At 43.1% G+C, this 12295-nt stretch overlaps 1 protein-coding gene across 1 annotated transcript in view; it reads right to left on the bottom strand.

Annotated features, from left to right (window-relative positions):
* Positions 1 to 6502: 6502 nt before the first annotated feature.
* Positions 6503 to 12295, bottom strand: part of PAQR5 (progestin and adipoQ receptor family member 5) — a 99973-nt gene continuing 94180 nt past the window's right edge. The window contains exon 8 of the mRNA XM_049906158.1: positions 6503 to 10558. Coding sequence (XP_049762115.1) covers positions 10317 to 10558 — 242 coding nt within the window. The 3' untranslated portion in view covers positions 6503 to 10316. The remainder of the gene's footprint in view (positions 10559 to 12295) is intronic.

Below are 12295 nucleotides of genomic sequence, written 5' to 3'. Positions count from 1 at the left end.
CTGCCCCTTTGTAGTCAGTCATGCCTCCCTAACCCCAACCTTGGAAAACACTTATCTATTTTCCTTCCATATGGTTTTGCTTTTTCCAGAATGTCTCTTCTTTTACTCAGCAATCTCTGCTTTTGAGATTCGTCCATGTTGTCGCATGTTGTTATTGTTAGGCGCCGTCGAGTCGATTCCAACTCATAGCCATCCCATGTACAACAGAAGGAAGTACTGCCCAGTCCTGCGCCATCCTCACAACTGTTGCTCTGCTTGAGCCCATTGTTGCAGCCACTGTGTCAGTCCATCTCATTGAGGGTCTTCTTCTTTTTCACTGACCCTCCACTTTACTGAGCATGATGTCCTTCTCCAGGGACTGGCCCCTCCTGATAACACGTCCAAAGTACATGAGATGAAGTCTCACCGTCCTTTCTTCCAAGGAGCGTTCTGGCTGTACTTCTTTCAAGACAGATTTGTTCAGTCTTCCGGCAGTCCATGGCATATTCAGTGCTCTTCACCAACACTATTATTAAAAGGCCTCAATTCTTCTTCCGTCTTCCTTATTCATTGTCCAGCTTTGGCATGCATATGAGATGATTAAAAATACCATGGCTTGGGTCAGGCCTACCTTAGTCCTCAGGGTGACATCTTTACTTTGCAACGCTTTAAAGAGGTCTGTTGTAGCAGATTTGCCCAATGCAATCTGTCATCTGATTTCTTGACTGCTGCTTGCATGGGCGTTGTCTTCTTAGTCATCTAGTGCTGCTATAATAGAAATACCACAAACGGATATCTTTAACAAAGAGAAATTTTTTCTCTCACAGTCAAGTAGGCTACAAATCCAAATTCAGGGCTTCAGTTCCAGGGAAATGCTTTTTCTCTGTGTCGGCTCTGGAGGAAGGTCCTTGTCATCAATCTTCCCCTGGTCAAGGAGCTTCTCAGCACAGAGACTCTGAATCCAATGAACATGCTGTGCTCCTAGTGCTGCTTTCTTTATGTTACAAGGTCGCCATGTCTCTCTGCTCTCTTCTCTACTTTATATCTCAAAAGAGATTGCCTTAAGACACTGTCTAATCTTATAGATCTCATCAATATAACTGCGATTAATCCATCTCATTACATCATAGCGATAGGATTTACAACACATAGGGAAATCACATCAGATAACAGAACGGTAGACAATCATACAACACTGGGAATCATGACCTAGCCAAATTGACAGATATTTTGGGGGGACACAATTCAATCCATGACATTCTACCCTTTGGCCCCCCAAAACTTATGTTCTTGCCACATGTAAAACATATTCACCCCATTATATCATGGCAAAATCTTAATCAACTCCAAGTCCGAAATTCAAAAATTCTTCTTCATCTGTGAAATCTGGAATACAAATTACCTGCTTCCAAAGTACAAAGGCAGAACTAGCACAAGCTAGACATTTCCTTTACAAATGGGAGAAATTAGAGAGAAAGAAGGCACAACAGGCACCAAGCAAGTTGTTGTTAGGTGCCATCGAGTCAGTTCTGAGACATAGCACACTATGCACAACCGAACGAAACACTGACCAGTCCTGCGCCGTCCTCACAATTGTTGTTATGCTTGAGCCCATTGTTGCAGCCACTGTATCAATCCATCTCTTTAAGGGTCTTCCTCTATTTCAATGACCCTCTACTTTTACCGAGTATGATGTCCTTCTCCAGGAACTGATCCCTTCTGGTAACATGTCCGAAGTATGTGAGATGTAGTCTCGCCAACTTTGCTTTTAAGGAGCATTCTGGTTGTCCTTCTTCCAAGACAGATTTGCTCATTCTCTTGGCAGTCCATGGTATATTCAATATCCTTCACCAATGCCACAATTCAAAGGCGCCAGTTCTTCTTCAATCTTCCTTATTCATTGTCCAGCTTTCACACGCATATGAGGCGACTGAAAGCACCAAGGCTTGGGTCAGGCCCACTGCCATGGATTGAATTATGTCCCCCCAAAAATGTGTGTATCAACCTGGTTAGGTCGTGTACGGTTGTCCTCCATTTTGTGATTGTAATTTTATGCTGGGAGGATTAGGGTGGGGTTGTAACACCACTCTTACTCAGGTCACCTCCCTGATCCAAAGTAAAGGCAGTTTTCTTGGGGTGTGGCCTGCACCACCTTTTATCTCTCAAGAAATAAAAGGAAAGGGAAGCAAGCAGAGAGTTGGGGACCTCATACCACCAAGAAAGCTGCACCAGGAGCAGACTGCGTCCTTTGGACATCAGATCCCCCCTCCTGAGAAGCTCCTCAGCCAGGGGAAGATTGAGGACAAGGACCTTGCTCCAGAGCTGACAGAGACTGAAAGCCTTCCCCTGGAGCCGGTGCTCTAAATTTGGACTTGTAACCTACTAGACTGTGAGAAAATAAATTTGTTTTTGTTAAAGCCATCCACTTGTGGCATTTCTGTTATAGGAGCACTAGATGACTAAGACACTCACCTTAGTCCTCAGGGTGACATCTTTGCTTTTCAACACTTTAAACAGGTCTTTTGCCATCTATTTGCCCAATGCAACATGTCTTTTTATTTCTTGACTGCTGCTTCTGTGGGTATTGATTGTGGACCAAAGTAAAATGAAATCCTAGACAACCACAACCTTTTCTCCATTTATCTTGATATTGCTTATTGGTCCAACTGTGAGGATTTTAGTTTTCTTTATGTTGAGGTGCAATCCATACTGAAGGCTGTGATCTCTGATCTTCAGCAGTAAGTGCTTCAAGTCCTCTTCACTTCCAGCAGGCAAGGTTGTGTCACCTGCATAGTGCAGATCCTGGTGCCGAATTCTTCTTCATATAATTCAGCTTCTCAGATCATTTGCTCAGCACACAGATTGAATAAACATGATGAAAGGATGCAACCCTGACACGCACCTTTACTGACTTTAAACCGTGCATGTTGCTGCGTATGTAAATAATTCCCTGCCTTTCTACTGCTGAATACAGTTCCTAGCTACTGTGTGGGTGCCCCACAGTGCATTCATTTGCTAGTTGACATTTGTTGCTTCTGCTTTTTGGTGATTATGAAGAAAACTGGTATGAATATTTGCATAGAGGTCTTTGTGTGTGGACGCGTGATTTTATTTCTCTTGGGTGAGGTTGCCGATCTCGTGGTAAGGGTATACGTCTAGGAGAAGCTGCCACTTGTGACTAGGAGGACGTTATGTGAATCACCGAAGAAGAGCTGACACTACGCAGATTTGAAACCCTGAATTAACCCAAACATCCAGATGAGCAAGTCCAGCTGTGGGGGTTTAATAGCTGCCACTGATGAGAAACTGCTGAAGCCAAGCGTTTGAGGAAAAGTGGTGAGGTGGGGACAGGACTGCCTGGGAGTCAGGGCACACCCAACACCCCCACCTCCCCCCCACCCCACCCCCAGCCCTGCTGTTTGCTCCGTGGCCTGGGAAACTGTTTACATTCCAGGCCATGTGACTGTCTCCAGTTACCACCTGTAAGATGAATGTTGTAGTTAGGTGTCATAGAGTTGATTTTCAACCCATAGTGACCCTATGTGACAGAGTAGAAGCGCCCCGTAGGGTTTTTCTTGGCTGTAATCTTTACGGGAGCAGGTCACCAGGTCTTTCTCCCGCAGAGCCACTGGGTGGGTGGTTGGATGTTAATTAACGTGTTATATACTCAAAAACGTATAGCAGTGAGGATAGCAAGACATTGTCTCACATACTTTGGATATGTTATCAGAAGGGACCAGTCTCTGGAGAAGGACCTCATGCTTGGTAAAGTAGAGGGTCAGTGAAAAAAGATGGAGTCCCTCAATGAGATGGATTGACACAGTGGCTGCAACGATGGGCTTAAAAATAGCAACAATTGTGAGGATGACACAGGAAGGGCCAGTGTTTCATTCTGTTGTACATGGGGTGGATATGAATCATAAAGAAATAAAATGAACAAACTTGGGGGTGCGCTGCTGTAAAATTGGATACATAAGAAACAAATGATCTGACCCATATTTCAAATGAATACCGTACGCCCCCGGGGGTGGGGGGAGGTGCAGAGAGGGGATAACCAACCTAAGTAATTTAGACTATTTAGACAACATGCCCTCAGGCTCAAGACAAAAAGAACTTGAAACAGATATTGAATTCTAATTAGTAGGCTTTTTTGCCCAGGCATGGGTTAGTAATTCTTAAGCAATATTCTCTACATCCCAGGATTAAGTAAAAATGTTGTCAATAATGAGAGCCGGGTTTCCATGTGTGGGAGAAAGTAGTTACAAATACGGAAAATGGGAAGTATAGATGAAACCTGGGACGCTGGATTGCAATTAGAGGTATCAGCGTGAACTCGTGTTCAGAGATAGATACTCGTTGCTGTCGAATCAATTCCGACTCACAGCGGCGTATAAGACAGAACTGTTTCCTAGGCACGGCTGGTGGACTTGAACTGCCACCCTTTTGGTTAGCAGCCATGCTCTTAACCTCTGTGACACCAGGGCTCCAGATAGATAGATATAAGCATGGATGAAGATGTATGTGAATATATATATGCACTCTTAACATATATGTTCGTATGTACATACATGTTGTTGCTGTTAGTTACCATTGAGTTGGCTCCCACTCATGGCAACCCCACATACGACAGAATGCAAAGTTATCTGGTAATGCACTATCTTCAAAATCTTTGGTATGCTCCAGTCCATTGTTGTGGCCACTGTATATTTTGAGTGCTTTCTAACCTAGGGCGTTCATCTTCCAACAATATATTGGACAATATTCTGTGGTGAAATACAGGGTTTTCATTGGCTAATTTTTGGAAGTAGATCACTAGGCCTTTCTTCCAAGTCTGTCTTAGTCTGGAAGTTCCACTGAAATGTGTCCATCATGGGTAACCCTGCTGGTACATGAAATACCGGTGGCATAGCTTTCAGCATCATAGCAACACTTGAGCCACCACAGGACAAAAAACTGAAATAGGTACTTGAGTCCACACTGAGTGACATACATACACACATACACTCTTCCTTACAGTAGAAAGCCAACTCAAACATAGAAGAAATTATGAAATTAGAAAAAATTTGGCAGCCATCATAACCGATTCAGGTAAGAATTATCAATGGATACTAAAACTAGTGGGTGAAAGTTTGAGGAGCAAGGTATTTATACAATCTCAAAGTATCTTCCCACAACTTAATAATTACAAAAAGAATGATGGAAAACCCTGGCAGATACCAAATCAACAAAGCTGACATTGCTAATAATGGAACTAAGTGACGTCACGTACCTCCTGGTATCAGGCACTAAGACACCATCCCTTCCGTGACATTCCTTCCAAAAGTGTAATCTGAACCTAACCGTAAGCATCCCACACATCAAGGAACAGTCTATAAACTAGCTGGTCTATACTTTTCAAGAATGTTAATGTCATGAAGTACAAAGATTCAAAAACTGTTGCAGGTCAAAGGAGACTGTCTTAGTCTCTTGGTGCTGCTATAACAGAAATACCAGTGGGAGGCTTTAACTCAGAAATTTATTTTCTCGCAGTTTAGGAGGCTAGAAGTCCACGTTCAGGCACCTGCTCTGGTGTAAGGCTTTCTCCTTCTGTCAGCTCTGCGGGAAATCCTTACCCCTTCTCAACTTCTGTGCCGTGGTTCCTCGGCGATCTCCATGTGGCACGTACCTTCTCCTCCATTCATGCTTGCTCCTCTGTGCCTAATCTGCTCTTTTTGTATCCCAAAGGTGATTTTGCTTAAGACACACCCTACACTGATATGGTCTCATTAATATAACAAACCCTACTCCCAAATGGGATTACATCCACAAGTATAGGGGTTAAAAACAAAAAACCCAGTGCCGTCGGGTCGATCCCGACTCAGTTAGGAGTTACAATACCTATTTTAAAACCCAATACTGTTGAGTTGATTCCGGCTTATAGCGACCCTATACAACAGAGTAGAACTGCCCCATAGGGTTTCCAAGGAGCAGCTGGTGGATTTGAACTGCCAACGTTTTGGTTAGCAGCCAAACTCTTAACCACTATACCACCAGAGCTCCTTTACATATTTTGGCGGGGGAACAATACAATCCATAAAAAAGACTAATGAGGCCTGAAAAATGAATGCCATACATGATCCTGGTTTTTTTTGTTTGTTTGTTTTTTGCTATGTTGTTGTTGTGTGCCATTGAGTTGACTCCAACTCATAGCGATCCTATAGGACAGAGTATAACTGCCCCCATAAGGTTTCCAAGGCTGTAATCTTTACAGAAGCAGACTGCCATATCTTTCTCTCACACAGCAGCTGGTGGGTTCAAACTGCAGCAGCTGAGCACTTAACCACTGCATCACCAGGGCTCCTTGGCCTACACATATCAGGTATGAAATAAATGTTCATTGACTGATTAACGATGCACACTTGTACAGGAATCCATTTCTCATGGTGAATAAACGTGCTTCCAGTGTGGTAGGTGAAACAGAACCAAATTAAGTGAGAAACAGGAGAACATTATTACAATAAATAAATTTTATTTTTCTCACACGGTTCAAGAAAACCAAACATTAGTGAAACCTAGAAGAGCATCTCTGAGTTTGAAAATGGGTCTTTACCCTTTCATCCATATAGACTGTTGACTAGAAAATCAGAAACCAACATTCAACTAATATAAAGTGTTGTTATACAGTGTTAAGAGGTGTTTAATATTGAAAAGGGTACAATGGCTAAAATGTTTGAAACACAATAGATCCAAATGAAGAGTTTCCCCAACATCTGACACCACCATTCTACTCCACTCTTCCCTCCCCAGAAAGTTTCACAGAACAGCTTCCACAGACACACACACACACACACACAAACACACACACACCCCACTTTGAGAAAGACTGCAGTAGACTAAACAGTTAAATCACTTTGTACTCAAAAGACCCCCAACTTTAAAAAAAGGGGGGCTCAATATTAACAAATTCATTTCTTTGGAAAGAAGATAGAGAGTCTGTAAAAACAGCAATGGAAAATGGAACCCTTCAAAGAATTAAAGGGAGATAATGTTGGCCTGAATGGCCTCATTCAAACACACTCAAGTTTTTTTTTTAATGATAAAGGTATTTAATTATCTTACAAAACATAAAGTTTGAAGGTAGGTGGTTCCAGGGTTGGTTCAGTAGTTCAACAATGTCTTTCACACCAGGCTGTTCCCACTCTTTTGCTTTGCCATCCTCATCAGCTTGGCGTTTTTGGCCTTAGGCTTGTTGTCTCATGGTTGTAATATGGTTGCCTTGTTCCAAGCATCAGATTCTCAAATGGCAGAGTTCAAATACAGTAGCAAGTGGGAGGCCAGGCTGGGAGGAGACCATGTCCGCTGGGATGTTTGCCAGAACAAGTCACATGGCCACACCTAAATGCAAAGTAGGGGGTGGGAGTCGGGGCTGGAGATCCAGCACTTTCCACCAAATAACTCAAGACTATAAAAAAATTTATGGAGGAGATTAAAGTTTGTTGGACAATTAGACGTCTCCGTCACATAATACAATCAGTGGTCTAGTATAGATGCATACAGAAGACACAGCCAGTTAATTCTGCCTTGAAAACCAGTGGGAGATTTCGCAGAGGACACGATCTTTTAGCTGAGTCACCAGGTGAGAAATCCAGAGGAGATGGTGTGCAATGACACAGAGGGGTGGAAGAGCTTGTCAAATTATTGCGCAGTTTGTATTTTCTTTTTTTTTTCAGCTTTAAGTGAAAGTTTACAGCTCAAGTTAGTTTCTTATGCAAAAATTTATACACACATTGTTATGTGACCCTAGTTGCTCTCTCTATAATGCGACAGCACACTCCTCCTTTCCACCCCAGATTTCCCAAAACACACTCAAGTTCTATCATAACTATAATGTCTGGTAAAATCTGAGAGGAGTGTTTCTCAAGCAGGGGAAGGGGCAGTGGCGCATCCCATTAGAGTGTGCCTCCCCTCAAGGGTCCCTTTTGAGACCACGCCATGGGGAGCAATTTTTACCAATGGCAGCGTGGCCATGGCCATCTCCTCTTAGGTGTATTGAGACATTAAAAAAAAATTTTTTTTTGAGAACCACTGCATTAAAAGTCATCTTCCCAGTGAGGTCTTCAAATGACCTTTTTGACTTGGGCAAAAACTCTATCCACATTAGACTTTTGATGCCTATTACTTAATAATGATAATAGATTTGAACTCATTCGCATTTCACTTTAAATGCTTCCAAATCAGTGTACTGTAAACTGTTTTAAAATTTTAACTTGTGACGTTCTCTAAAAGTGTACAATGGGGCTAAAGTTTGCCAGCCTCATAAAAACATTACAGAATGCCTGATTGTTTTATTCTCTTGATTTAACATTTTATTTTCATCATGCAGCATGATGAAAAAGCAACATGAGCAAAGATTAAATCATCTAAATGTCCTTTAAATTAATCATCCATTATCTGTCAACTATTTAGCTAAACTGAGAACGTTATTTTATTACCTAGAAGTGAGAAAATATAATGGTGATTATGTCTTTGGCATTACAGAACAGGGTATTTAAGCTTGGTACATTTTTCACCATTAAACTGAAGTTACAGTAAGATGAAGTAGAAATCCACAGACCCTGGCTGGTGTATAATTCCACTAACAGTGTCAAATCGTTGTCCAAAAAAAAAAAAAAAACAAATTTTGTACTGCAGCTTGCAATTCATATACCCAAATTTACCAGCCCACATAGTTTTATTTTATCAGTCTGCTTTTCCTAGAGGAAGTAAGCAGATAATAAAACTAATGAACTCATATTTCTTGACCACTCTCATCTAATATAAATTGTTACTTCTCCTTGGAGGATTGGATGATGAGCTATTTATAAGGCCATTCCAGGGTCTGGGCTGGTTAATCGTAGAAGCAGTATTCCCAGATATGGGAGTGTTTCTGAGTCAGCACTGTGGGTCCTGCATTGTGACAGAGGGTTCCTAAGTCACTAGCAAGTGCAGATCAGGGGAAGGGGTGATGGGTCTCCATTAAAAATGGTTTGCCTCAGCATTTCTGTCCTCCCTGAAAACACCATGAAATACTGAACTTTAATTGGTAATGCAACAGATGAGAAAATACTTGGTGTTTCAGTACTATTCGCAGAAGAAGGCTTCTGAACATGAAGTGGGGATACAGCCTTGGGTGTTGAGTTGCTGAAACTTAGATGAATCAAAATAAAGCTGATAGGCCCAGTGCCTTCTGGAAGGCACACATTTCTTCACGTCTGGCCCCCCTATATTAAAACCACCAGGGGGACGTGGTCTAGTGTAGATTTCTCTAAGAATCTACATTTCAATCTATTGAAGCAGAGCCTCCTGGTTTGGCCCAGGTATCTGCATCTGTCACAAGTTCACCAGGTGTTTTTTATTCACAGTAAAGCCTGAAAATCACTACATTCGCCCATATCTCTGGCAAGGTCTTTAGCGTTCTCTTCACGTGAGTGCAAAGTTTGGCAGCTTATCTGAAATGCTGAAGCAATACCAAATATATGACACCCTCAGATATAGCACTTCCTTGGTTCCAAGGCGGCAGATGACCATAACAGTGAATATGAATTCAGCCAATCCCCACGGTAACGCATTTTTCCTGCACTGCATAATACTTTACAGCAGCAAACTGGAACCAAGAAACAGTCTAACAGAACATACAACACCCAGCTATTGGCTGTGGACTTCTAAGAAAAAACTTCTAAACTCCAAATCCTTAATAATGTGGGAACTTCCACTTTGAAAGCAGAATGAATTTGGGGGTGGAAAAACGGGGGCCTCTCCTATTTATTCCTTTCACTAGGTAAGGAAGAGAAGAAGACCCCTCCCCAAACCAGGTCTCCTCATTCCAGAATACCTCCCAGCTCAGGACCCCAGTCCCCAGGGCCCCCACTGACACAGGTCTCTCTCTCTCAGGTGCTCCCAGGGACCTGGCCTGCTCATTCTCCCCCCAAAGTAGCCGGCCAGCCACTGCCGAAGCTCTCAGGAGAAACTTTGCAACATGAGCTTGACCCAATGGAGCAAGTTCCATTTTCAAAGACTAATACGAAGCTACAGGGTGGTGTGCTTCATCCAACTGCGTTTCAACAGAATGGAAAAACATGTTTCAAATGAATTTAAAACTTAACACAATATTCATGATTTGCCTTAAGAACTTGTTCGAACCCGTATTCCCCTTTGAAAATCACACACAGAATCAGTGCACATGACATGAACTCACTCACTCACTCACTCACGGGAGCCAAGACACCAATAATTACGGATATTTTAGGCCATTGTACCAAGTACGATGGTTAGGATGTTGCAGTTTAATGGCATCTGGCACAAAAAGCTTATGGTCTGAATCATGTTTCTTTTTTATGTAATTCTGGCTCAGGAATCCGATATAGAGCAGCTGAGAAATAAAGTATGTTGCTGAGGCTGAAGATGATACACAGAAGCATGGCTCCAGTGATCTGGACCAAAGAAAGGGGCCTGGAGGAGGCCAGCAGCCATTCCTTCCTCAGGGTCTTGTCCAGAAGTATGGCTTCCATCTGCATGTGCGTGGCCAGGATCACACACACATGAAACAGCTGATGACTGTGACCTACAGCAAACACACAAAAGGCCAGTAGATCAGCCATAAAAAGGAACAAAGGACTAATACAAGCCACGGCATGTATGCTAAAAACATCATGCTAGGCAAAAGAAGCCAGACGCTGGGTCACATATTGGATGATTCCATTTATATGAACAGGCAAACCCATAGAGACAGAAAGTAGATTGGTGGTTGCCTCCGGCACGGAGTGGGAATGAGAATTAACAGTATATATGGACGGCAGAGGTCTTACTGGGATGGCGAAAATATTCTAAAACTGATTTATGGTGATGGTAGCACGATTTGGTACACTTAAACACTAAAAACAAGAACAAATCACTGACTGAATTGTCTACTTGAAATGGGAGAATTGTATGATATGTAAAACATGTTTCAAAAAAGTTATTTTAAAAATGTAATGTGAGAAAAATAAAAAGGCCATCAGAGCAAGCCAATTTCATTTTTAAAACAACTTAGCCACTGGTCCCATTCTGTAGATGAAAAAGGTAGGCACCATGTTCTGCGAAAGGCTATCCCTAGAGAGCCAGTGCGGATCAGCTCAGATCCCAACTTCAGTGTCAAAGGAGAAGCCAGCCTGATTGGCTGTTGGCCACTTACCTACTGCTGGTTAACCACAGACATGACCAGGAACCTTTCCTATACGATGGCATGCTGGACCCAGCTCACCTAGCGCCAACCCACAGTGGGTGGGAGCCTGAGAGAGAGTGGTAAGAGTGGGCAGGGACATGCTGATTTGGCAGTTGGTGAGAAAGAGAGTCCTGTGCCCAGGAAAGGGACCACTTTGGGAGACAACCTTCTGAAACTAGGACTAAGATGAGAAGACCACATGGGAATTGAGTAAGGATTCTCCTTCAGTTAAAAAAAAAAGGTCAGTATTATACCTCCAGGGCCTATGCCAGAGTAAGCACTCAATAAATGAGCCCAGGAATGGACCTGCCTGGCCACCTGCACTATGGAGCAGAAGCAGAGTCAGGAATAAGGGTATAGGAGGCTGAAAACTCTGCAGTGGATGTCTGATGAGTTCCTTATAGCAGGGAGCTCCCAGCATCTGGGTCTGTGCTCCCCAGGAAGAAGGTGTACCTGGATGTACCACCCCAACCTCACTCAAACTGTACTAATAGGCTGCATAAGATTCCCAGATCTGTGTGGGATGCAGCAACATGGTTTCTTGTCCAGCAAAGAGCTGTGTTCTCCAAGGGCACAGCCTCCAAGGATTGGCTGCATTTGCCAGTTGAGGCTCAAGCCTGCCTCCATTTGAGCAGGAGAGAAAAGAACAGGGAAGGCCGTAAGTATTGGATGTATCTGAAATGTGGCAGCAGCAGGAAGAGTGACTTCAGCAATCCTGCCTTACAGCAATAGAGAGGGGATTCCTGTGGGCCAACACCAGTCATTCCAGTGCTAGCACTTTCTACAGAGGCTCATGGACTAGCCTTGGAGAGGGAGTCCCATCGCCAGCCGACTAAGCCTACTGAAGAACTGAAAACCTCTTGTTAATGGCTTGTCTGATTCTGATGCTGTCTAGCAAATTGCCCCCCATAGGAGTGTTTTTCTGCTCTGTACCTGTAGGCCCAAGAGAAGGTGCTACAGGCAAATAAATGAAATGTTATTAAGAAGCCAGAGAGCTGGAAATAAGGCCCAGAACTAGTTTTCCTGCAGCCCCTCAAGACCTCATCCATGGCTACCTCTGCTTAACCAAAGCAGGTCTAGGGAGGAGGGTTTGGTGTT

This window comes from Elephas maximus, chromosome 13 (genome assembly GCF_024166365.1).
Source record: "Elephas maximus indicus isolate mEleMax1 chromosome 13, mEleMax1 primary haplotype, whole genome shotgun sequence".
Lineage (NCBI taxonomy): Eukaryota > Metazoa > Chordata > Mammalia > Proboscidea > Elephantidae > Elephas > Elephas maximus.
The sequence above is the reverse complement of the archived record's forward strand: the minus strand, read 5'-3'. Positions and strand labels throughout refer to the sequence as shown.